Genomic DNA, 27697 nt, shown 5'->3' with positions numbered 1-27697 from the left:
AGGCATTAGAATGTAGTCCTTGAAATGTGTAGGCTGTGCTGTCCAACAGCTTAGTTTCTAAATCACACTCTGCCACTTTAGTGGTAATAAACCTTGGGCAAGTTACTTCATCCTTCTTACTTGTTTTCTCATTTGTAAAATAGGAATAATGACAGCATTTATTTCTTAGGTGTGTTGTGAAGATTAAACTAGTTGAGACAAAGTGCCTAAAACAGTCAGTACGTAGCATATAAGCCTTCCATAAGTGTTAGTTGCTATTTTCTTGTTAAAATAATAATAAATATGGTTATTATTACTGTATTACCAGATATGAAGAGTGAAAGAAATTAAGGAAATAATGATAAATGCCAGGTTTCTAATCTGAGCAACCCAATGGAATGAGGTATTTTTTCATAAGATGGGACACTGGAGAAATAACAGAATTGAGAGAGAAAATTGTAAATTCAATTTTTGTGTGTGTGTGGCCACACCACACAGCTTTTGGAATCTTTGTTCCTAGACCAGGGAATGAACCTGGGCCACGACAGTGAAAGCCCAGAATCCTAACCACTAGAGTAGTGGGGGAACTCCTGTAAATTCAACTTTTTTCATGAAGACTTCATTTGTTTAGAGTAGTTGTAGGTTTATAACAGGTTAGAGAAGATACAGAGATTCTCATATACCCCCACTTCCACACATGTGTAGCCTCCCTGTAATTAACATCCCCCATTACAGAGGTACATTTGTTACAACTGATGAACCTATATTGATGCATCATTGTCCCCCAAAGTCCATACTTTTTAAGTTCAGTTTTTGATAAGTTGAATGAGAGGTGCCTGTAGCACTTCCAAGTGGAGTTGTCTAGAAGGCTGTAGTATATAAATATTTGTAGTTCATTAGAGAGTTCTGGGATGGAGATATAGATCTGGGAATCATCCACACAGGTTAATTCAAATCATGGGCATGGATAAGCTTGCCAAGTCAAGCGTTTAAGGCAGCAGCACAGTGGTTAATACTGTTCAAGGTTCTTTCTCTTCTCTTTAGGAAGTATATTAGTGATCTATTGCTGTGTTTACCCCAAAACTTAGTTTCTTAAAAAACCGCTATTTGGGACTTCCTTGGTGGTTCAGTGGTTAAGAATCCACGCTTCCACTGCAGAGGGCACAGTTTTTAATCCCTGGTTGGGGAACTAAGATACCTGCTTGCCCCGCAGCACACCAAATCAAAAACAAAAAACACACCAAAACCCAACAGCTATTATCTCACAGTTTCTGTCCGTCCAAGAATCTGACACAGTGTAGTTGGGTTCCTCTGCCTCAGGGTTGCTCCCAAACCTGCAGTCAAGGTGTCAGCCAGGGCTGCAGGCATGTCAAAGCATATAGGATCACAAAGTACATTAAAAAAAAAAAAGTTGAAAAATCCAGCAGATCCTACCTGTGGTTACACTCTGTAACTTCCAAGGTTAAGTTAGAAGAGGCCATGCAGCTTCTACCAGTCTCTTTCTTTGGATGCTCAACTTCAAAACCCAGTTGCCAAGTTGTGAAGAAGCTCAGGCCACAGGGAAGGAAACGTAAACGTGTTCCAGCTGATAGTTCCCACAGAGGTCCTAGCTGACATCACCGTGTGTCTGCATGTCAGTAAGGAAGCCTCAGGCTCTCAGAATCTATTCCTACTACTTTCCACTAGTTCTCGTTTCAGCTCCATCTTTGCCATAAAGTTGTCACAAAGAGGAAATGAAGAAATAAGGGTAAAGAGAGGAGCCTGGCGGGCTACAGTCGGTAAGGTCGCAAAGAGTCGGACACAACTGGAGCGACTTAGCACGCACGCCTTGAACAGATCCTGACACTTAATACCCGGTTACCATTAGCTACTTTTAAGATTATTTTAAAAGTTTTTATTAGCTCTTAATACTTTGATTTTCAGTGTCTAGTGAAGAAATAATTCAAATCTACTGGATTAATTATTTTCCCTTCGGCGCCCCATATGCTTGCCTTCATAACTAGCTCTTCACCCAGGGTTAATTACCTCTTTGCGCTCGTTTGCACATCTGATACCAGGGGATATGTGGTTCGTGTACCAGGACGGCGTTAGGACCTAAACTGATGTCTGGGGCGTGGCTGTTGAGACATGAACAAGGCCTAGACGCGGCGGGCGCAGGTGAGAAGAGCCGAACCCACTTAGGAGACCGACTTGTAAATCAGTGTGGTCTCTCATTCCTATGCAACCTCAGGCAGGACACTCCCGGCCTTACGGTTCCATTTCCCCTTCGGCAGAAAAAATAAATTTATTATTTCCTGTGTTTCCTCTCTCACAGGATTGCTGTGACGATCCTGAAGTAGGATGTGGGGAGAATACTCCGTTATTCGAAACCTGGAGCCTTAGAAATGAGAGGGAGAAGGGAAAGGCCGTAACCTGACAAACCCGGTCTTCTCAAGCCTGTGAGAGCTTGTCCTAGAACGTCTCATCTCTATGGTAGACGGGCTCCAATTCCGGGGCCGACTAAGTTGCTCTTCCGAGGCGAATTGCTACCGCTTCCGGGGCGGGACGCGGCGAGAGGGGTTTGCGGTGCCTCAGCCAGCTCCTGGCCGGTGTCTCAGCGCTCCTTGCAGTAATGAGCTTCCTCAGAAGTTTCCCGCCGCCCGGGTCGGCTGAGGGCCTACGGCAGCAGCAACCAGACACCGAGGCTGTGCTGAACGGGAAGGGCCTCGGCACCGGCACCCTTTACATCGCTGAAAGGTAGGGTCTCTGTTTCCGAGGGCTGGCTTCCCGCGCGCCTCGTCTCTGCCGGGCGCGGGCGGTGCGGAGTAGCGTGGGGGAGACTGAGACCTGTGAGGCCGTGGGGCGGGGGAGCGCGTGCCCCGCTTTGCCTCGGAGGTGCCTCTGCTGAGAAGACTCGTGCGTTCCAGTGTCCTCTCCTCGGAGCCTTTTTGTCTCTTTTCGTCAGACGGTGTTCGCCTCATTCATTTTGCTTTCTGCCCACCTGTTTACTGGAGGTCGGGTGGAGCGCTGCTTTTTATTCAAGGTCTCACTGTAAGGTTTTGAGTTTCCAGGCCCTGAGGGAAGAAGAGTCATCGAAGTGCCTGCCTCGTCGATGATCAGGAATGGGAGGTGTTGCCCTGGGTAGGATATGTAGGTTTGGAGCAAATTGTGGAGGATTTTTAAAGCTTGGTTAAGGGGGTATAGGTTTTCTTCTGTAGGTATGAGTGGGGAGAGGAACACTTGTACCCCCACGCTGGTAGGGGTTGTATCCAGAGGGACCTAACTCTCATTTCCGTTCCTAGAACGAATTGCCCTTTTATTTGGGTACCTGGAGCGTTTTTCACTTTCATAGACGTGTTTTACATGTTGAGATTGTGGAATAGAAGTTCTCGTTTCCATAACATATGGTTCCGTTCATCATCAAGCCATCAGTCACGCATTGAATCTTTTCCTGTCCTTCGCTTTTCTCTGTATTCTGTATCAGTTTTGTCTGCAGCCAGAGAAGATTCCCTGCTTTTAAGAAGTCACATGATTATGTTGGACCCACACAGATAATCCAGAGTAATCTCTCTCTTTTCTTGTGAACTGATTAGTAACTTTAATTACATACACAAAGTCCTTTCTGCTATGTAACATTCACAGGTTTGACACCAGGAGATGTGAGAGTCATAGGGGCCAAAATTCTCCCTGCCACAGCAGGCACAAAAAGATGTAAAGAACCCCTTGATGTTGAAGGAAATCTAGTCATTGAACAAAGCTTAGGTTTCTGGCCAGTCACAAATAGGAAAGTTGGATGGAAGGAAGATCAAGTTTGAGGTAAGGTACAGATAACGAGTTTGGTCTGCAAATATGTGAATTAGTTGCACATATGAGCATATTTCTTGGGAGAGTTGTGTTAAAAATGGACAGATTAGATACTTGAAAAGAAGAGAGGGCCAAGGATAGAACCTTAGGGACACATGTACACAAGTTACGTTATAGAAGAAGAGACTTGAGGAAAAAGAGGAGTGGTCAAATAAAATCAAATCTGAAAAGCAGATTTTGTCAATAGGTATTGACAAGAAGGCCTTCAGAGATCTTGCAAGAGCAATTTATTTCAAGGAGTGGGAAGTGGAACACAGATATATTCTTAGCCCCTACACAATCCCCCTTTTCTTCATGGCTTCTCTGTATTGTCTGTTGTATAATATAAATCCTATTAGGGGAAGGTCCTGTACTTGTTTTTTCATTTGGATAAATTTCAAAACTAAAGAAAAGTTGCAAGTGTTGTAAATTAATAGCCATAGCTCCTTCACAGAGATTCATCAGTCGTTAACATTTGGCCACATTTACCTCTTTCTCGTTTCTCTGAGCTTTTTGAGTTGCAGACATGTCACCACTTCACCTATAAATATTTGCGCCAAAATCTGAGGATAAGGACATTCTCTTGTATAACCAGAGTGAGTAAGTACAGACTCCTTTTAAGCTCTTACCTGTTTAAAAAATTATTTATTTCAGCTTTTTACTAACATCTTTTTCTTTAAGAAAGTATTTTTATAAAATATACATACAACAAATAAGAATTATAAATAGATGGTTGGAGGAATTATATTTAAACTAACACCTGCATAGCACCTCAAGGTTAAGAGTAGAATATTACCAGTACCTTAGACACCGTTTTTCATCCCTCTTTATTCATTATTAGCCTTAACTCTTTGGTTTCTTGCCCCTTCTTGTTCTTTCCCACCTAGCATTTCCAGATCTTTCTCTCTTTTTTGGTCTGCGTTGGGTCTTCCTTGCTTTGTGCATGCTTCCTCTAGTTGTGGTGAGCAGGGCTACTCTTCATTATGGTGTTCAGGCTTCTCATTGTGGAGCACAGGGCTCTCGGCACAGGGTTTCAGTAGTTGAGCATGTGGGCACCAGTAGTTGGGGCACACAGGCTTTGTTGGTCCATGGAGTGTGAAATCTTCTTGGACCAGGGATCGAATCCGTGTCCCCTGCGCTGGCAGGTGGATTCTTATCCTCTGTGCCACCAGGGAAGTCCCTGTATCTTGACAGAGTCAAGATCTCAGCAAACTGGGAATGCTTCATAGAGGATGTGACAAATGAGGATTGACAGCCAGGTAGATGAGGTGGGTCTAAAAGGAAACATTCTAATTAGAAGAGACAGGATGCTCAGAGGCAAGGGTGAGAAACAATATTATGTGTTCCAGGTTATATATTATGTGTTCACAGACACATATGCACAGTCAAGCAGTTCTTTTATCTGAGGGACCAACAGGGAAAGAGTAGAAACATAGTAAAGCTAGAGAAGGAGCTTCCCTCAATGCCTCAGTGGTACAGAATCCGCCTGCCACTGCAAAGGACACGGATTCAATCCCTGATCCAGGAAGATCCACATGCAACTAAGCTCCTGAGCCACAACTATTGAGCCTGTGCTCTAGAGTCCGGGAGCCACAACTACTGAAGCCTGTGCACGCTGGGACCGGTGCTCCGCAGCAGGAGAGGCCATCGCAATGAGAAACCCACGCACCACAACTAGAGAAAAGCCTGTGCAGCAACAAAGACCCAGCACGGCCAAAAATAAATAAATAAAGCTGGAGAAGGAGGGCGTCATATTCACGAACTTGGCTTATAGCCTAAAGGCTTTGTGAAAACTACTTTAGTGTTTTAGGCAAACAGGAACAGGGTCTGATTTGTTTTTAGGTAGTTTTTCAGATGTAGATTGAGAGATTTAGAACTCTTTTGGACTTATTTTCAAAGCTTAGTTTTCATAGGAATTTGACTTTTTGTGCAAAAAAAGAACACAGGCATGAATTATTCAAAATAGATCATTTGACACAAGTGAAATAAAATATTTAAATTAAAAATAGGTAGCTTAAATTTATAAGTAATGCTCTTTTTATATTTATTCCCAAATCAATTTTAAACCAGATAATTAAGCCAACCTGAATTCAAGATCTCTCTTACCTTTCTGTCCTGTCCATGCCAGGAATAAAGTACACGCTTAATTCTGGTGCAGAACCATTGGAGGATAGCCCATTTCCTCTGTATCTTTACTGGCTTCAAGATCCTTGTTTTTCCCATGTGTGACTCATGGTTTCTTCGGGACTGGATATATAGTTAGGGCTTCCCTGGTGACTCAAACAGTAAAGACTCTACCTGCAATAGGGGAAACCTGGATTCGATCCCTGGGTTGGAAAGATCCCCTGGAGGAGGGCATGGCAACCCATTCCAGTATTCTTGTCTGGAGAAGACCCATGGACAGAGGAGCCTGGCGTCCATTTGGTTGCAAAGAGTAGGACACGACTGAGCAACTAAGCACAGCACAGGGAATAGTTAGATAGTTTGGTATTGAAGGGCTTTTCTTCTCGAATATATGAAAAGAAAATAAGTAAAAAAATCAGAACTTAATAATGAGAGTAAATGTTGCTTTTGAGTGAAACTTTCTTCTCTTCTGTTGAGTATATAATCCATGTTCCTGTATAAGATTATGAGCCCTCCACAGGAAATGCTCTGGGGAGATAGCATTTGTTCTGCCAGCAGTAAGGAACTACAGAGCAATAATTATGTGCTTTTTAAAGTGAAAGCCATAATTTATAGGCACTGAGTCTGTGCTTGTTTTTCAGCTTTTCCATCTCCTAATTGAGTCATTAAAGAAAATTTTGTGGCTTTGAGTATTTCAAATCATTTTGGATACTGAAATTTGGAATACTCTATTCTGAATTATGATAATGCCAGGGTATTTCTGAGGTGAGAAAAAGGAGTTTATTTGCTTTAGATAATATAGTTTTAATAAGGAACTGGCAGTACTTCTATGATGCCTGAGCACTATTTCTTCTCCAGTTAAGAGGAAAGCAGTAGAGGAAAGGCCCATAGAGCACATGCAATCTAACTACAATAATACAGTCTATTTCTTTGGACCCAATGGGATGAGTTATTTTAGAGCTTTTACCACTTTAAAAAGCTTCGCATTTTTTCATTTTCAATAAGCGTGTTGAAACCTTTCTCAATGACAGTGCTTTTTGTTTGTTTTAGTGTACAGTTCCTTATGTTTTAGTTTGTTTACAGAGGTGTACAATTTTCATCCAATCTAATTCTGCCTTTGCTTTTAAAGTGAGAGTCAAGTGTTACATGCTTGTATTGTGCTATTAGCCATTGATTTCCTTTGGGGGATTGAGGTGTAAAGCTCAGCCTCCCCTTACATTGAGTATGAATGCTCTCAGATTGCTGCACTGTCATTGTTCCCACACAAAAAGTCCTGGGTTCTACTGTTGTGTTTGTTTTCGCTTCCTTAGATATCAGACTGCCAGGCTTGTTACAGTTGTGTAGAAAATAGAAGATATGGGGTTTTTATTGCATTAACCTCTTTTCATAGTAAAAGCTTCATTGACCTAATTTACATAGCTTGCAATCCATGTATTTAAATATATGTGTGTGTATGTGTGTGCATTAGCTTTTATTTTATTAACATTTTTTGTGGTTTCTTAAGCATCTTTTTTGCAGCTTTTTTCCCTGCTAAATGGTGCAGTTCCAGATGGGTGAAGTATTACAAAAAAAATCAACCAGTCCTTTCTCAAAACTCAGTGTACTGATTTTCCTAATACTTTTCCTTTGTTAAAGCAGTAAAATATTTGCATTGACCACTTTTGAGGGATAACTAGACATTGCTTATTTGTGGCTCTCTCCTTAAGTTCCAAAATAAATGAAAGGCTTCATAATGTCTGCTTTTCATGATGATCATTTTCCAACTTGTGTTTTTACAGCCATTTCATGTGTGTGTTATTTAATGTAGGATTAGTGAATTAGTGCTTCTTAGGTATTTATTGCATATTTACATGCTAAGCACTGTGGCAGTGGTTTTGAAGAATGTTAAAGCTTTGTCAAGTAACTCATGTTCTGTCCGAAACATGTAAAATTCATTACTACAGAGTTAGGTGCTCAGTAGTATATTATTGAGCCTAAGTGTGGTTTAGGAAAAGAAGAGATCATTGCACTGGAATAATCGAAGAGGGGGTTTATGGAAAGACTGGAACTTACCCAGACGAAGAAGATTTGCCAAAGCAAAGAAGATGCCTGAAGACATTCCAAATACAAACAAGCATAAAAAGGCATAGAAACACACATGTGACTTAAGCAAACTAGCATTTCAAATCTGTTTGGATATTTAGATAGGGGAAAGTGAACTATAATAGAATTGTCTTAAAGAAACTAAATTCCTGCTGAGAATTTTCTTCTTTTAGGAAATTTCTAAACAATATGCTTGAATTTATTAACATATCTATTAATATGTGTCCAAGCTGAACCTTTATAAACATTAGGACATCAAATTAGGATTTAATTTCTTTGAATAATCCACTTAACACATGTTTTTCAGCCGCCTGTCTTGGTTAGATGGCTCTGGATTAGGATTCTCCCTGGAATACCCCACCATTAGTTTACATGCAGTATCCAGGGACCTAAACGCCTATCCACGAGAGCATCTGTATGTTATGGTGAATGCCAAATTTGGAGGTATGTATGGTATTTAATCTTGAGCTTCCTTTGGTAGTATATTTCAAAAAGTAGTCACTGATGATAATAAATGTAGTATTCAAGCCATTCACTTATTTTGGATAATATTTTCTTAAGCAAAATTTTAGCACAGTAAAATAATTTGCACACTGCCTTTTACTTTCTACATATTAATAGTTGCACTTAAAATTATTTAGCTGTTATGCATTTGCATTTCTTGTTTCTCCTCTTGAGTTTGTTGTTCTTTTTCTGTATAAAGGCATTTACCTTTAGCACCCTTCGAGGCTTGGATCCATATGCTTCCCTTCTAAGAGTTTAGGATAGAACCTGTTTTGTTTTGTTATAAAAATAGTTCTTAATGGTGGACATGTTGCCCTCTCCTGATATTTGGCAGTTACATTTTGTCATGGCATTTTTGTCACCACTCGAGGTGGAGAGGAGTGCTACTGGAATCTAGTTAGAGGCCAGGGATACTACTAAACATCCTACAATTCCTGGGACAGGCTCCCACAACAGAGAATTGAATCAACCAGTCCAAATGTCAATAGTCTCAAGATTGAGAAACCCTATGGTACAAGATTCCCAGGTCTTGCAGATGGAAGAAACAACAGAGTCATAAAAATCTAGTGTGATTGATGAAAGAAGTAAGAAAGACTTTTAAAATGTATTTTTTTGGCTCTCCATAATGAATTTCCCTGAGAGCTCAGTTGGTAAAGACTTTGCCTTGAAAAAAAAAGAACCTGCCTGCAATGCAGGAGACCCCGGTTTGATTCTTGGGGCAGGACCGTCCCATGAAGCCTACCCACTCCAGTTTTCTTGAGCTTTCCTTGTGGCTCAGCTGGTAAAGAATCTGCCTGCAATGTGGGAGACCTGGGTTGGGAAGATCCCTTGGAGAAGGGAAAGGCTACCTACTCCAGTATTCTGGCCTAGAGAATTCCATGGATTGTATAGTCCATGGGGTCACAAAGAGTGGACATGCCTGAGCCACTTTCACAATGAGTTTCAAGAATTCTGAGTGAGAAACAAGTTAGGCACGAAATAAAAACTTATACTTGATTTTTTAAGTATAACTAAAGTTTATATAGTATATTAGTTTAATATGTTCATCCTTTGTGAGAATGAATAACTTTGGAGTACATTTTAGTAAACTTTTGATTTGAAGATAGTGCTTTGCTTTTCTTTGAAATAGCATGTAAGAAACAATGCCATGAATTTTCCTGTTGAGCTATTGCTCCTCCAATTTGGGATTTTAGTATGGTTTCAGATATAAGATAAGCATTTATATTGTGTGACACTAATTATTTAATTTTAAGACTTTTGGCACACCCTGCCTCATTAAGTGATAATGACTGATTTAGAGATTTGAAAATATTTTTGGTGTGAGATTTAAAACTCTTGCCATTGGGAAGCGTCCAAAGGTAGATAAAAATCTAGTGGAGTTTGAAGGAGGGTAAGGAAAAGTATGGATGTGAGAGTTGGACTGTAAAGAAGGCTGATCGCCGAAGAATCGATGCTTTTGAACTGTGGTGTTGGAGAAGACTCTTGAGAGTCCCTTATACTGCAAGGAGATCCAGCCAGTCCATTCTAAAGGAGATCAACCCTGGATGTTCATTGGAGGGACTGATGCTAAAGCTGAAACTGCAATACTTTGGCCACCTCATGCAACGAGTTGACTCACTGGAAAAGACTGTGATGCTGGGAAAGGTTGGGGGAGGGAGGAGAAGGGGACGACAGAGAATGAGATGGCTGGATGGCATCACCGACTCTGTGGACATGAGTTTGAGTGTACTCCGGGGGTTGGTGATGGACAGGGAGGCCTGGCGTGCTGTGATTCATGGGGTCGCGGAGAGTCGGACACGACTGAGTGACTGAACTGAACTGAACTGAAGGAAAAGTAAAAAGCTGTTGACCTTGTGTTGTAGTGAGACTTCCAGATGAGGTGGCTTGGACACAGAGTTCACTTTCCATCTGCAACTATGATTTTATAACCAAGAGTTTATATGCCATGTTTAGTTGAAAGCGTTCATTCATTCATTCAATATATAGACATGAAATTTTATTTATATTTATTTTTATTTATTTATTTGGCTGTGCTACAAGGCTTGTAGGATCTTAATTGCTCGGCCAGGAATGGAACGCAAGGCCCTGGCAGTGAGAGGCCTGAGTCCTAACAACTGGACTGCCAGGGAATCCACCCTCCCTGCGCCACCCCCCACCCCCTTTTTGCCATTCATTTGTAGATGTGAATTTTTAGAGATACTCTTGTTAGTTTAAAATTCTGATGTGACATGCTCATAAATAGTGTAGAGCATTAGCATTGGGCAAAGGTGTATGTCAGAAAATAAAGTTAGAGAGGTAGGGTTTGAATAAAGCTAGCTAAAAGGAAAAGCACACTGAATAAGGAAACTGTGTCATTAACTTGGTAGGCAAGTCATTTTCATCTCTCTGAGCCTCCATTTTATCCAGAATAATTAGGGCATTGTCGTAATTTTTGGTTTTTAAACCTGGCTGCACATTAGAAACACCTTTGGAACTTGTTAAAAATACAAATTTGGGGAGTCCCAAACTAGGTAATAAGGATTCGGTAGGTTTTGGTAGGTATTTTAAGCATTTATTCTATATGATTATCTTCTTGAGATAGATGGAATTAAAACTCTTACTAAAATAAGTAAAACTTTTCTATCTTACTAGGGAGTAGTTCTTTTCCATCACCTTTATTTTAATGCTTCTCCATTTCTGTTTATCTGGAACTGCACTTTTATAAGTTACACAGATGTGGATCCGGTTTTTCCAGCCTTTGGTCCTCTTGTCCTGATTCTTCAAGCCCCATATATATATATATATTTTTTTTTTTTTTTTTTTTTCTCCTGTTTGGCTTACCTCCATTAACCACTAAAGTAAACCATCAGCTTATTGTTGAGAACATTAGATTATTTTTTAAATGACTAAAAAAAATACATTCCCATTTCTAAAATTTTAGAAACATTTAAGGAGACAGAGTATCGTGGTCACTACTGTGATCTAGTATGAGATGATTAATGTTTGTCATAGTGGTGTTTTTTTTCTAATTGTAAAAATGCTATATTACATTTTTCTTTATTGCCTTAAGATAGATACCTGTAGATACAGAAAAGAAGGTGTTAATAGTGGTTATTTCTAGGGAGAGGACTAGAAGGGTAGGGACTTTTTACTTTGAATCCATCTTGACTCTTTCCATTATTTTTGTACCAGCTTGAATTTGTGGTTTGAAAAGTGATGTCCATTCAGTTATAGAACAGTAGTTACAGTATGATACCATTTTTTAAAATGCGTTGAAAAAATTTGGTAGTACCAAATGTATTCAACTACTAAGGACTTTTTAGAACTGTCTAATATTTTTGTATTTTACTGTTTTACAGAAGACACATCTCGTTTATGTAACAGTTTAATAACATTAGAAACAGGACAGAAAAGTTCTATTATATCTGTTACTTAAAGCTGCTAATAGTGACCATTTAAAATTTTGTGTGTTTTGCTTATCTGTATTTTTTCATTATTCAGTGAACTTGCGTGGCTTATAAAAATAAAAGTTAAAAAATATATAGCGGGAACCCCCTTTATTAAAAAGTTCTTAACATATATTGTCAGCTTGCTTTCCAGAAAGTATATACTTTGAATGCCTTTCTACTTTATCTCCATCTATATGGAGAATTAACATTTTTTCAAAATGGCAGCTGTAATGTGCTAAACAAAAGTTGTATTTTTAAGATGATTTGTTGAACATGTTTTGGTGGTTTTGGGGTCTGTTTGTTTTATTCACCTTTTTAAAAATCATTATGAAATAATTCATATGTTGAAAAGTTCAGAATAATTTTTTTTAATTTCATTATTTAATATCCAGTATAAATTCTAACACTTTTTCATAATTAGTCTAAAATAAATAAAATTATATTAATACTGTGGAAATCTTTTTTTATATCCCTCCCCATTTCATTCCTAATTCTGTCTCTAGAGTTTTTCTTAAAGATGATGTGTGTCCTTCATGTCTATGCTTTTAGATTTTTACTGAGTATATATATATATATATATACCCTTAAGCAATATAATGGTTCTCTTTTGTGTTTAAAACTTTAATGAAAATGGTATTATATATATTCTCCAATAAGCTCTTTCACTTAATTAGATGTTTTAAAATTCCTTTATTTTGATACGTATAAATCACATTTATTCATTTTCAGATGTTGTCTACTGAACATAATACGATCAAGTTACAATATGTCTATTTCCCTTTTTTAATTAACATTTATTTCTTATATTTTCTGTAGTACATAAAGTACTTCAGGGAACATTCATGTACTTAGATGAAGAGTTGCTGGGTAATAAGATATGTATATCTGGAGTGATTTTAGCAGTTTCCACTTTTACCAACAGGATGTGCTAGTTCTCTTTATTGAACATTTGTAGTTTTTTCTTGCCAACAGACTTTATTTATTAATTTATCTTTTGAGTCAGTTAATTTTTATGGGCCTTAGTTTTCTTATCTATTAATTGTTGGTGATGAATTATAGTGGTTTACAGACTGCTGCTGAACCCATTGTTTCATGGTGAAAGAAATAGACATGACAGTGAAACTCTAATTGTTAGAGGTCTGACTGTTTGGGTTTCCTCACCCCCTACCGAGTCTTTTTTTAGCTCTAAAATAATGTTTTATAATTGGGAGTAAAAAAAAATGCAGTATTTAGATGTATCAATAATCATCCTTTAAGAAATACTTTTAAGATTCTATTTTTAAACATAATCATCATTAAAAAGCTGTTTTTTATACCCTTTCTAGAAGAATCAAAAGAATCGGTTGCTGATGAAGAGGAAGAAGATAGTGATGATGACAGTGAACCTATTGCTGAATTTAGATTTGTGCCTAGTGATAAATCAGCATGTGAGTATTCTGTAGAACATTTGATTCTTTTCCCTTTAAGTACCAAGCATTCTTTCTATCCCCTGCCCCCGTCTCTCTCTCTCTCTCTCACACACACACACACACTTACCTTCATCCTCTCTTTTGTGACTCCATGGACTGCAGCCTACCAGGCTCATCTGTCCATGGGATTTCCCAGGCAAGAATACTGGAGTGGGTTGCCATTTCCTTCTCCAGGGGATCTTGCCAGTCTGGGGATCGAACCCATGTCTCCTGCATTGGCAGACGGATTCTTCACCACTGAGCCACCAGGGAAGCCCTCACTCTCATTACCTCTGTTCTATTGCTTTGCCTTCATTTTAGCATCTGTAATATCATCGAGGACCAGATACCTATTAATATAAAGATTGTGAATGAAGTGAGTATAGTAGATACCATGTTCCTGGTGTGTTTTGTGAATGGAAGAACCTGTTATTTATGGATTTGGTGCTGTTGACTGTGAATCTCGCTGGATAGAGGACAGAGAGCTCATGGCAATTCCAAAGTGGATGATGCCAGGACAACTGGAAAGAGTGCTGCCTTGAGCGGCTTCCCCCTTATGCCAGCAGTCTGACCAGGACTCGGATGCTTTTTCTTGGAAAATCCAACAAGGCATGAAGAGATCTCAGTAATATTTCAAAAAGACGTCTTTTTGTTAATATTCTGTGGCTTGTCCATTGCCATCGAAATTTATTTTCCTTGAAAATTGGCATATTTTGTAAATACTGTGACCCTACTCCAGTGTTCTTGCCTGGAGAATCCCAGGGACAGGGGTGCCTGGTGGGCTTATGTCTGTGGGGTCACACAGAGTCGGACACGACTGAAGTGACTTAGCAGCAGCAGCAGCAGCAGCAGCAGTATATGTCTTGGAGAAGGAAATGGCAGCCCACTCCAGTATTCTTGCCTAGAGAATCCCATGGACAGAGGAGTCTGGTGCGCTACAGTCCTTGGGGTCGCAAGAGTTGGATATGACTGTGACTAAATCACCACCAGTATACCTCTTGTCTGCTTATTAAATTTATTTGCCCTGATGGTTGTCTTATTAGATTTTTATTGTACATTAATCAGAGAAAAATTAATGAGAAATTTTTAATTTACTTGTTCAGTGGAGGCAATGTTCACTGCAATGTGTGAATGCCAGGCTTTGCATCCAGATCCTGAGGATGAAGATTCAGATGATTACGATGGAGACGAATATGATGTGGAAGCCCATGGTTAGTGAAATGGTTTTTTTAAAGTGTTCGTGTATGTATTTAAAAAGTTTGTATATGTGTGTTTCATTTTAAACATATATTTGTATACGGTATGGGATTATAATTCTTTTATATCTCTTAAGTATCCATGTAACTTGGTTTTTAATAAAAACGAGTGGCACAATTCATGTCTCAGCCAAGTTATAAAATGTTACAGGTGTCCCAAGCTTGAGGGCTAAACATAGAGAGAAAATAGAAATAAACAGAAGGAAAGACTGTGATAAGATAGTGGGTAGTTGGGAGAATCTTTCTAAGTTGATGAAATTGCTTCCAGAAAACAAGCCTTCTCTCTCCACTGCTTGGAACCTGTATCATCTATATCTTTCAGTTCAGTTCAGTCGCTCAGTCGTGTCCAACGCTTTGCGACCCCATAAATCACAGCACGCCAGGCCTCCCTGTCCATCACCAACTCCCGGAGTTCACTCAAACTCATGTCCAACAAGTCGGAGATGCCATCCAGCCATCTCATTCTCTGTCGTCCCCTTCTCCTCCTGCCCCCAATCCCTCCCAGCATCAGAGTCTTTTCCAGTGAGTCAACTCGACGCATGAGGTGGCCAGAGTATTGGAGTTTCAGCTTTAGCATCAGTCCTTCCAATGAACACCCAGGTCTGATCTCCTTTAGAATGGACTGGTTGGATCTCCTTGAAATCCAAGGGACTCTGAAGAGTCTTCTCAAACACCACAGTTCAAAAGCATCAATTCTTCGGTGCTCAGCTTTCTTCACAGTCCAAATCTCACATCCATACATGACCACGGGAAAAACCATAGCCTTGACTAGACGGACCTTTGTTGGCAAAGTAACGTCTCTGCTTTTTAATATGCTATCTAGGTTGGTCATAACTTTCCTTCCAAGGAGTAAGCGTCTTTCTTTTAATTTCATGGCTGCAGTCAGCATCCGCAGTGATTTTGGAGCCCCCAAAAATAAAGTCTGACACTGTTTCCACTGTTTCTCCATCTATTTCCCATGAAGTGATGGGACCAGAGGCCATGATCTTTGTTTTCTGAATGTTGAGCTTCAAGCCAACCTTTTCACTCTCCTCTTTCACTTTCATCAAGAGGCTTTTGAGTTACTCTTCACTTTCTGCCATAAGGCTGGTGTCATCTGCTTATCTGAGGTTATTGATATTTCTCCCAGCAATCTTGATTCCAGCCTGTGCTTCTTCCAGCCCAGTGTTCCTCATGTTGTACTCTGTATAGAAGTTAAATAAACAGGGGTGACAATATACAACCTTGACGTACTCCTTTTCCTATTTGGAACCAGTCTGTTGTTTCATGGCCAGTTCTAACTGTTGCTTCCTGACCTGCATACAGGTTTCTCAAGAGGCAGGTCAGGTGGTCTGGTATTCCCATCTCTTTCAGAATTTTCCACAGTTTATTGTGATCCACACAGTCAAAGGCTTTGGCATAGTCAATGAAGCAGAAATAGATGTTTTTCTGGAACTCTCTTGCTTTTTCTATGATCCAGCGGATGTTGGCAATTTGATCTCTGGTTCCTCTGTCTTTTCTAAAAACAGCTTAAACATCTGGAAGTTCACGGTTCACGTACTGCTGAAGCCTGGCTTGGAGAATTTTGAGCATGACTTTACTAGCGTGTGAGATGAGTGCAATTGTGCGGTAGTTTGAGCATTCTTTGGCATTCCCTTTCTTTGGGATTGGAATGAAGGCTGACCTTTTCCAGTCCTGTGGCCACTGCTGAGCTTTCCAAATTTGCTGGCATATTGAGTGCAGCACTTTCACAGTATCATCTTTTAGGATTTGAAATAGCTCAACTGGAATTCCATCACCTCCACTAGCTTTGTTCATAGTGATGCTTTCTAAGGCCCACTTGACTTCACATTCCAAGATGTCTGGCTCTAGGTGAGTGATCACACCATCGTGATTATCTTGGTCGTGAAGCTCTTTTTTGTACAGTTCTTCTGTGTGTTCTTGCCACCTCTTCTTAATATCTTCTGACAAGAGATCTACATCTTTAATGTATTCCATCAACCACCTCATTGCCAAGGTGATGTCTTTTTCCCGGAACCATACTTCATTTATCTAAGATTATCTCCCTTTACCTCCCCAGAGCAAAATACAGTCACTAGCTTGGTGTAGAGTCTTGTTAGTTGAGGTGTCTGCTGTTCTCTTTTCTCATGGATACTAGTTTGGCTCCCTAAAGCTGTTGCTTCCATAGGTACCACCTCCTGGCCTGAGACAGACTCATTTCTGGGATTCTGCTTTATATACATCTAAATACATTCTCATCTTTGCTGAAGTTTCAGGGTTATTTAATTTTTAAATCCTGTTTGTATTTTCCAGAATTTCTGGTTTTTTAAAAGCAGGATGCATTTTAATCAGGAAAAAACACTCATGTAAAATTCCCATCTTGGGATAAAACTCTATAATCTTAGGAACACCCTCTTTTCCTTCTAGTCCCTGGACATTTGATTCTTTGGGAATTGCTATATACTGGCTTGTTATCTCTTAGAATCCCTTCTCATCTTAGAGAGTAGAGACATTTTCTGTGTATCTTTGTCTTCAACAAATGGCTGATGAGTGTGTGTTGAAGCAATGTTGAGTGTTTTCCTTGAAGCCTTTTTTCACTGTACCTTATCTTCAGTAGGTGCATTATTGATTGTCTTTTTTTCCCCCTAATTGTTTTATAATGGCTTAAAAACTTTTTATTTATTTAGAACAAGGGCAGGGGGACATCCCTACATTTTATACCTATGAAGAAGGATTATCCCATTTAACAGCAGAAGGCCAAGCCACACTGGAGAGATTGGAAGGAATGCTTTCTCAGTCTGTGAGCAGCCAGTATAACATGGCTGGAGTCCGGACAGAAGATTCAATAAGAGATTATGAAGGTGAGTACTCAGAATTAATTCTTTATAGTGTAGGAAGCAAATGTAGAATTACGTAGAATGGGAATTACATATGTAAGTTTTTTAAACTTTTTTCCCTGACTTGCAAAAATCTGTAAGTTTTGTATTTTGACTCAGCCTTTATCATTTGTTTCTTGGAGTGCTATGGATTTTTCCTTTAAATGACTTTTCAGATCTCCTTGCTATAGCTACTGCTATGCTCCAAACATAGGTCCTTTTTTCCTCACACTGGATTTTTTAGTAGGAAATTTTTGCCTCAAATCATTCTTTCCTCACCTCACTGCGCCTTATTAATCTTCTGAGAGTACTCAGTGTCATTGATATTCACCATGTAAATTCTCTCGGACTCTGGAGAGACACCTCTGTCTTTGTGCCACTTGTCTCCAGTCTTGTTCCTACTACCCTCAAGAAAACATTTAGGTAGTGTTCTTATGTGTCTAATCCTGATGGAAGCACATTATATGTATTTACTCATTTAATTCTTCCAAGAACTCTCTGGTAGATGATGTTGTTTAGCCACTTCAGTTGTGTCTGACTCTGCGACCCCATGTACTATAGCCTGCTGGGCTCCTCAATCCATGGGATTTCCCAGGCCAGAATTCTGGAGTGGGTTGGCATTTCCTTCACCACAGTAGATGCTGTTACGATCCCCATTTTATAAATGAAGAAAGTAAGGCACAGAAAGGTCACATACCTAGCTTGCAGTCAAATAGCTAATAAGTGGTAAGGGGATTAAATAAGCTAATGTGTAAAAGCAAAGGAGAAAAGGAAAGATATAAGCATCTGAATGCAGAGTTCCAAAGAATAGCAAGGAGAGATAAGAAAGCCTTCCTCAGCGATCAATGCAAAGAAATAGAGGAAAACAACAGAATAGGAAAAACAAGAGATCTTTTCAAGAAAATTAGAGATATCAAGGGAACATTTCATGCAAAGATGGACTCGATAAAGGATAGAAATGTTATGGACCTAACAGAAGCAGAAGATATTAAGAAGAGGTGGCAAGAATACACAGAAGAACTGTACAAAAAAGAGCTTCACGACCAAGATAATCACGATGGCTTGATCACTCATCTGGAGCCAGACATCTTGGAATGTGAAGTCAAGTGGGCCTTAGAGAGCATCACTACGAAGAAAGCTAGTGGAGGTGATGGAATTCCAGTTGAGCTATTTCAAATCCTGAAAAATGATGCTGTGAAAGTGCTGCACTCAATATGCCAGCAAATTTGGAAAACTCAGCAGTGGCCACAGGACTGGAAAAGGTCAGTCTTCATTCCAATCCCAAAGAAAGGCAATGCCAAAGAATGCTCAAACTACCGCACAATTGCACTCATCTCACACGCTAGTAAAGTCATGCTCAAAATTCTCCAAGCCAGGCTTCAGCAGTACGTGAACCGTGAACTTCCAGATGTTCAAGCAGGTTTTAGAAAAGGCAGAGGCACCAGAGATCAAATTGCCAACATCCGCTGGATCATGGAGAAAGCAAGAGAGTTTTAGAAAAACATCTATTTCTGCTTCATTGACTATGCCAAAGCCTTTGACTGTGTGGATCACAATAAACTGTGGAAAATTCTGAAAGAGATGGGAATACCAGACCACCTGACCTGCCTCTTGAGAAACCTGTATGCAGGTCAGGAAGCAACAGTTAGAACTGGCCATGGAACAACAGACTGGTTCCAAATAGGAAAAGGAGTACGTCAAGGTTTTATATTGTCACCCTGTTTATTTAACTTCTATGCAGAGTACATCATGAGGAACGCTGGGCTGGAAGAAGCACAAGCTGGAATCAAGATTGCCGGGAGAAATATCAATAACCTCAGATAAGCAGATGATACCAGCCTTATGGCAGAAAGTGAAGAGGAACTCAAAAGCCTCTTGATGAAAGTGAAAGAGGAGAGTGAAAAGGTTGGCTTGAAGCTCAACATTCAGAAAACAAAGATCATGGCATCTGGTCCCATCACTTCATGGGAAATAGATGGGGAAACAGTGGAAAGAGCGTCAGACTTTATTTTTTGGGGCTCCACAATAACTGTGGATGCTGATTGCAGCCATGAAATTAAAAGAGGCTTACTCCTTGGAAGGAAAGTTATGACCAACCTAGATAGCATATTAAAAAGCAGAGATGTTACTTTGCCAACAAAGGTCCGTCTAGTCAAGGCTATGGTTTTTCCAGTGGTCATGTATAGATGTGAGAGTTGGACTGTGAAGAAAGCTGATCACCGAAGAATTGATGGTTTTGAACTGTGGTGCTGGAGAAGATTCTGGAGAGTCCCTTGGACTTCAAGGAGATCCAGCCAGTCCATTCTAAAGGAGATCAATCCTGGGTGTTCATTGGAAGGACTGATGCTAAAGCTGAAACTCCAATACTTTGGCCACCTCATGCGTCGAGTTGACTCACTGGAAAAGACTCTGATGCTGGGAGGGATTGGGGGCAGGAGGAGAAGGGGACGACAGAGAATGAGATGGCTGGATGGTATCACTGACTCAATGGACGTGAGTTTGAGTGAACTCTGGGAGTTGGTGATGGACAGGGAGGCCTGGCGTGCTGTGATTCATGGGGTCGCAAAGAGTCGGACACGACTGAGCGACTGAACTGAACTGAACTGAATATGTAAAAACCATCTGCCAGATACTGTTATGAGCATTTCTTGCATCCTCTAAGTATTCAGTTCAGTATTTTGTGTTGCTACAAAGTCTTAACACTTCTAATTTTTAGTGATGCAGAATGTTCTTAAAGAGGATTGCCATAGTTTTTCTTTTATTGATATTTAAGTTTCTCTCATAATGTTGTCATCCATGCACATAGCGTTCTGACCTGAGGGTTCTGAAGTTCTGAGATATTTAATTTGGAATTAGGCTGTGGGTCATGTTACTGTTCATTATGTCTCCTCTCCATTTTAAGCCCTACTTGGTGAGCCTCTAGCATATGCTTTAGGGTTAGGTGACTCAGGTGATCTCTAGTGCTGTACAGAAATCTTAGCTGAAAGAATTCAAGATACTCCTTTTTTTTTTTTATTATAGTGATTAGCTGAAGAGTACCCTTGGACATTAGAAAACCTTTCATCACTGAAGGCTTTTTGTTGTTTTTAATTATAAAGCTTTTTATTTAATGCTTTATAGCAACTGACTTTAAGGTCACAAACACTTGTTGCTAAAGTGAGGTAATTCGACTTGTATTCCTAAGCCTCACTGGCATATTGTATTCCTAAGCCTCACTGGCATATTGTATTCCTAAGCCTCACTGGCATATTCCTAAGCCTCACTGGCATATTCCTAAGCCTCACTGGCCTATACATAAAACTTCTTCAGCTTAAACCATTCTCTGTCTTCTTAAGTTCTGGGTACCCATATCACTCTTTTTTTCCACTTATTTAATTTGACCTGTGCAATTTCTTTTTTAAATTGTTTTTTTAAAATAATATATTCACGGTATGCAACATGATGTTCTGATAAATCCGTAATGAAGTTTCTACTGGTGGCATTTCAGTGCTTCACGTGTTTGTTTATGTAAGAGGTGTTTGTTGAGCTACTGTGGCAGGTAGAGAGAATACAGAAGTGCCTAAGGAAATTGCAGTTAATATCTATCAATGGCATTCTAGTGGAGGGAAAAAGAAATTAACGAGTTAGGTAGTTACAGTACATTGTGATACAACATTGAGATAAAGGGGAAGCTTGAGGAACTATGGAATCATAGGCTGGACAGTCAGGGAGAGATTCAAACTTCATGGAGTAAGTGACATTTAAGCTAACATCTGAAGATAAATAAAAATGAACAAAGTGAAGAGGGATTACATACAGTTTGGGGAGAGAGGGAGGTGAGGGGGTCAGTCATGTGTGAAGGATCAAGAGACCATTCAGCCTTGGGGAACTGAAAGTTCATTGTATCTGGAATTCTTGAATTCCAGATGGGTAGCTATTATAACCACTGCAGTACTCTTGCCTAGAAAATCGCATGGACAGAGGAGCCTGGTGGGCTGCAGTCTATGGGGTCGCTATGAGTCAGACATGACTGAGCGACTTCACTTTCACTTTTCACTTTCACACATTGGAGAAGGAAATGGCAACCCACTCCAGTGTTCTTGCCTGGAGAATCCCAGGGACGGCAGAGCCTGGTCGGCTGCCGTCTATGGGGTCGCACAGAATCGGACACGACTGAAGTGACTTAGCAGCAGCAGCAACAGCAGCAGCTATTATAACAACAGATAAAGGTGGAATAGTGAACTGTACTGTATAGTAAAGGAACTTCAAAGCTGTGTTAAAGAATTTCAACCTGTGTTTAAGTCAGTGGGAAGCCATTGAAGAATTTTAGTTTGATTAGTGTTTTAGAAGATGACTGGCTGTGATGCAAAAAATTAATTGCAGAGGGAAATACTAGAGGAAAGAAGAGAAACCCTGTTAAGTAGCTTATGATTTAAATTAGATGAGAGATAGTGACCTAATTAGGGAGTGGCAGTAATGTCAAAAGACTGAACAAATTTGAGAGGTATTTAAGAGATAAAAGCAATAGAAGTTAAAGACATGGTAGGGGTTTCTGGGTTGGGCAAGTAAGAAGTATCCTTTTGGAAAGGGATGTATTTTCTATGTGGAAAGATGAGTTAATTTTATATAAGTGTTTTATTTGTATGTCCTGCTGAATGTCCGGGTGGTGGGGTGCCAATGGGCTGTGGGCAGAAGCCAATTTGTGGTGGGCTAAAGAGTTGAGCGTGAGTGGGAGGTGAAGAAGTAGAGAAAGCAGCTTTAGACAGCTCTTTCCAGAGGGCTTTTTTTGGTTGGTTGTTCTCCCCCATCTTTTTTTTTTTTTTTAATGAGATTAAAAAAACAGAGATAAGTAAGAATCTCACTTTATTTATTTATTTCAGTCTTGTCTACTGAATTATGTTGTAAGCTTAGATAGGACTTCATGCTTTAAAAAAAGAAGTCACACGGTAAAACACCTAGCACAGTTCTGTGAAGAGTGAAAAATGGATGCTTGCTGCATTTCAAAGTCCCTGCTGGAGTTCTTTCAGTGCTGAGATTGAGAGTGGCAAAGTAAAAGTTAAATACACAGACTAATTTCAACTTGGCCTAAATCCACAGGTGGCATAGTCTGTTCTTTGGTAGTTTCAATTTTTAAGAGAAAGAAATAGCAACTCTTACCAGAAGAGGGCGCTAGCTTCCATCTGATTGAAATCTAAGCTGGCTTCACTATTGGAAGTGCTTAGTAGACTAGACTATTGCTCAGTGGTTAATTTTTTCTTCAGATGGGATGGAGGTAGATACTACACCAACAGTTGCTGGACAGTTTGAGGATGCAGATGTTGATCACTGAAAATGATGGATACTGCTTTAGGGTGAGTATTTTCTTCCTTGTCACTGAACATGAAACTCATGTGAAACAATGATTTTTATTTTCAGATTTGAGGAGAACTCTAACAAATTAGCAGTTGTGGGAAAATGTGTTTTAATCCATTTATGAAATTATTGAAACTGTGTAGTTTTTGCCCCTAAGAAATCAAGATCTGCCAACATGGTCATGTTCAGGTTAACATTTACTGAGCACTTTCTAGCTGCCAAACACTGTGCTAGCTAGCCCTTGAGAGTACGTGGAAGGATAAGACACTGATCTTCAGTGAGTCAAGAGAAGGATATTACCCTTTGTTCAAAAGCAGAGATCTCCCTGGTTGACTGGTGGGAGCAGCAGAACTTGAGGTCATGTCCCGCTCTGCTCGAGTCAACTTTTCCTTCCCACTTTCGATATTTGAAACCTTAGCATCTCATCACAAACACAAAACAGATTTGCTGTAATAATTCACAAAGCAGATTATTGCCTTTGTGAATATAACATGTTATAGTAACCATGAATTGTGATAATGGATCTCAGCTTTCCTCTCAGCTGCTGCCAGTGGAACTATTAGAAAATAACCTTAAAATTTAGTTCTGTGATTTATGTCTCTTTATTTGTACGACATTTACTTCTGTCATTGATAGCCATATCGTCTAAAATCAGCAGTGTCTCCTCTACAGTTAGCTTAAAGTATGTGTTAACATCGTTGGAGCTCTGTTAATGTTAATTTTCAGATTTCACAGTTCTGGATATCAATATTTCACTGTTGAAATAATATTTTATGGGAAATCCTTCAGTACCAATATGTCCTCTTCCCTTTTTGCTTAGATTCTTATTTATCACATTCTCCATAGTATATGGATTTTTTTCAGTAATTTTTATTAAAACTGGAAAACATATTTTGATCTGGTTTTAACATATTTCTTCCTGAAAAGGGACTATTCAAATAACAGCAACTACTCTATTAATAAGATGGGGAAGCGTATTTTTTATGTCACTAATCGTTACACAAATGGAATGATAGAGCATTTTTCTGGTGAGAATTCTTAGGATTCTTTGTAATACAATTTTTATGATGAAATAACTGTAAAATAGCCACAAACTTTCTAATGAACTGATAATTTGTTTTATGTTCATTTTGTGCTATAGCTGGAGCAAAGAGAGATTTTTATTCATAAAGTTTATGCAAGTTTTTCATCTGGATGATGAATTAATTATCCACCATTAATCTTAATGAATTAATCTTAATTCCAAACAATGTCTGTAAACTTTTAATCATTTAAAAATCACATTTGTCTTTGAGGAGATAACAAGAAATAATTCGAGTATGTAGGCAGGTATTAAAAATTTCAAGATAATGAAACTAGGACCGCTCAGTGCACAAGATAGGATCGGGGGGAAGGTACATGAGTTGTGGAATCACAGCTCCACCATATTACCAACTCTGTGCTTTCAGACAAGGAGTATAACTTCTACAATTCTCAGTTTCCCCTTCCGAAAAATGAAGAGGATAGTAACTACCTGTCAGGATTATTGCAAAGATTGAAATACAATATATGTAAGTCCTCTGGCACTCTTGACTAGGCATTTAATAAATAATAGCTATTAGTATAAACACTGTAAACCTTTTGTTTTTCAGATTCTGCTCATAACTGTAGGAGAGAACTTGGTGCCTCTTCCACTGTGGAGTGGGTGTTGATGAGAGTCTTTTTCTTTCTCCAAAACTTACCTGGACCAGTTCTCTTGAGACAGAGTATACTGAGACAAGAAGCTGTCACCAGCACAAGAAACTATGACCTTTATTAACAAAGGTGAATTAATTTAACCAGGAGGGTATTTGTAGTTCATGATTTACCCCAAACCTTGTGTCTAGGTATACCCTCTGAGTAGGCCTATGGTTCCCACCTTCACTATATGCATCCTCAAAACCTAGCAGGACTAAGTGGTGGAAATGCACTGGCGTTTGAAGGTGTAGGTAGACTGCGTGGGAAAGAGAGGCTGAATCTAAGCTATACCCCTTAGGGCCTAAGGATACCCTTAACTCCTTAAAAAAGAAAAACAGAGGTCTCAGAGAAATCCTAATCTCTGCACTTTCCACAGGGATAAAGGTCTTTTTACTAACTGGGGACCCAGGTCAGTTAACTGTAGGGAGCCTCTTCAGAAACAGCCCAGCCACTTGTACTCCCACTAACACAAGTGCTCCTGCCTAGCCTTTGCTCCTTTCACCATGTTTCATCAGTCTGTTCTGTTATAACTGCTTAGGTTGTAGCCTTTCATTGACAGCCTCTCAGGTCAGTTTCTGTAAAAGAACAAGCGAAATTGGGATGAAGTTCTCAAAGTATTTCAGATAATTGTTTTGTCTTTGTGATAGCTTAACAAATAAATTTAGGTTTTCTATATGATTGTGCTCTCATTCTTGACTAAAACTATTAATGAGAAACATTCTTTTAAAAATTAGTGTGTTGACAAAACACGGGATTCTTGTTGGTCTTTGACTTTTGTTGAGAACATGGACTGAGTAAGAAATGTATAGGACTTCTGAAAGACAGGGCAAAGGTCATAGCACAGTGCAAAAGGGTTTCTGCTGCTTCCATGTGAATCAGGAATGGTTTCTCATAGGATACTTTTCAACTCTCAGTTTTCAGAGATACTTATCAGGCTGATTTATAATTACAGGTTTATACCTGGACTTTATGACCAAAAAAATAGGTCAGAAAAGCTCTTCACAGTTACCTAACTAATTAGTGACTAATTTGTCACCACTAAACCCAGTGTTCTTTTCAGCACTTTTGCTTGGTTTCCCTCATAGTAGACATAGTAGATTGGAAAAACTAATATTCTTTCTTCTGAGCAGACTCTCATAAACACTGAGTTTGTTAAAACAAGCAAGTAAAAAGGCCACTTTTTACAGAGACTTTCTCTGTACTGTCCTTGGTTCTTCACATGCACTGTGTGTATAATATTCTGAATCACCTTATGAAGTATAGGTGCTTTTATGATCCCACTTTAGAGATGAGGAAACAGTTACAGAGAGAGGTAAAGTAACATTTAAGGTCATATAGATAGGGAGCTGTGACTTTTAAGCCTGTGCTCCCAAATACCATACAGCCTTACTATCTACCAGCAGCTTAAAGGAAGCACATTTTGTCTTTACTGCAGGGTTTTCAGTGTTAAAATTTCAGTGGACAGCACAGGAAGTTCCCAAATTTCTCTGCTGACAGTCTCAGGAGCACTCATGATTCTGTCCTAGACATTTATCCATTTTGCAGTAAGCAGTCCATGTATCTCATGGGCTCTTCCTAGAAATTCTGTTTGAATTGCTTTTTAAAGTCATGCTTACATACTTGTAATCGTGACTTTCAGTGAAACATTAAGTGCTCATTGATAACATGTCAACAAAATGTTGAGATCATGTGCACTGTGTTTCCTGTAGGCGCTGCTGTGGTCAGCCTGGTATTGTGGATAAGGCAGTCAGCTAAGATGCAGGAGACCAAGCATCTAGTTCTGACTTGGCAGACAGTATTTAACCCCTCTGGACCTACTTCCTCATCTTTGTAAAATAAGAGGTTTAGATTCAATGTCTGAATGACTTTAAAAGATTCAACTGTAACATTCTATATTAGTAGGAGCTGTATCCATAGCTTTGGGAAAGAGAAGGTGAGAAGAAAAGATCAGGTCAGGCTGTTTTAAAAAACTCATAACGATCACTAAGCCAACATTTCTTTTTTTTCATGGTGCTGTGATCTTTATTCCATTAAATGACCTTAAACCAACATTTCTTGATTCTATTTGAACTTAATTTTAGGGTTGCTGGAATTGGTTTGTTTCCTATGTCTTGAGGTAGAGAAAATTTAAAGAAAAGACACTGACATTCTCCCCCCATAATATGAGCCATCTAAAATATCTTTAAGGCTAGTTAGTGGTCATCTGTTCTAGATTCTGTTGTTTAAGACATAAATTCATTAAAATATCCCAGTGGATTTCTGCCTCCCTTAAATTACTTTGTCAGATATTGATACTTCTCACACAGGCTGCTTTAAATGTTTGTTGATTATGTATTTTGAGATATTGTTGGGATCTTTGCTGGTATTGTTGAAGATGAGAGATTATGAACAGATGATTGTAGTATATAGCCCTTTACTTCTGGAAGACAAGTGTGATTACTCATTGCTCAGAGAGATTTTAGATAGATAAAGTTTTATTTATCTGTAGTATTTCAGATAGAATCACTGTATAGCTAATTCTCATACAAATCATGTTTTTCAAGTATTTCTAGAATGGGTGAATCTGGTACCACCTTCTGTGACTTATCATTGGTCATTCAGTCATGTCTGACTCTTTGCGGCCCCATGGACTATAGTCCACCAGGCTTCTCTGTCCATGGAATTCTCCAGGCAAGAGTACTGGAATGGGTTGCCATTTCCTTCTGTTAATTCTAAGAAAATCCCTGAGGGTTCTAATAGAATTGCTGCCATCCCATGACAAAGAAGGTAAAATTGAAAAAATATTTTCATTAGCATATCGCTCTGTCTACTCTTTATTTGTGTAGATAAAACCAATATCTAATGTGGGGGACTTAATAACTTCAGATGAGAAATCAGAAAAACTTTTTGGGAGAGCAGTGGAACTTAGAATTGTTTTTAACAATTTTAAGAAGATAAATAGAAATATATAACTTGGGGATGAGAAGGCTAAATAAAAGTGTATAAGGCTAATTCTTAGGATTTTATTTTTGGATTATTTTGAAGTTTTTTATGAATCACTAACAACAGTGCCTGAAAGATAATGCAGTATATGGTAATTATTACCAATAGTAATTAATTCTTTCCATAACAGAAAGAAGCACCTACGAATACAATGTTAACTCACCTTTTAG

General features: G+C 39.2%; 1 protein-coding gene across 1 annotated transcript; it reads left to right on the top strand.

Annotated features, from left to right (window-relative positions):
- The first annotated feature begins 2504 nt into the window (after positions 1–2504).
- Positions 2505–25223, top strand: CLNS1A (chloride nucleotide-sensitive channel 1A). The gene is made up of 7 exons (XM_055416063.2): positions 2505–2715; positions 8315–8451; positions 13265–13366; positions 14491–14598; positions 17310–17483; positions 22739–22828; positions 24461–25223. Exons 1-6 carry the CDS (start codon positions 2591–2593, stop codon positions 22804–22806), a joined length of 714 nt encoding a protein of 237 aa, XP_055272038.1. The 5' UTR covers positions 2505–2590; the 3' UTR covers positions 22807–22828; positions 24461–25223.
- The last annotated feature ends 2474 nt before the right edge of the window (positions 25224–27697 follow it).

The sequence above is a fragment of the Moschus berezovskii genome, chromosome 25, assembly GCF_049115385.1.
Source record: "Moschus berezovskii isolate FMDL1 chromosome 25, NW_MosBer_1.0, whole genome shotgun sequence".
Taxonomy (NCBI): Eukaryota; Metazoa; Chordata; class Mammalia; order Artiodactyla; family Moschidae; genus Moschus; species Moschus berezovskii.
This window is presented reverse-complemented; position numbering and strand designations above follow the sequence as displayed.

Bases quoted from the DNA above. Each gene is read 5' to 3' on its own strand.
- CLNS1A (XM_055416063.2), top strand. From the start codon at position 2,591: ATGAGCTTCCTCAGAAGTTTCCCGCCGCCCGGGTCGGCTGAGGGCCTA. The intron at 8,452-13,264 runs GTATGTATGGTA...TACCCTTTCTAG, and splicing joins GGTGAATGCCAAATTTGGAG to AAGAATCAAAAGAATCGGTT. The intron at 17,484-22,738 runs GTGAGTACTCAG...TTTTTTCTTCAG, and splicing joins TTCAATAAGAGATTATGAAG to ATGGGATGGAGGTAGATACT.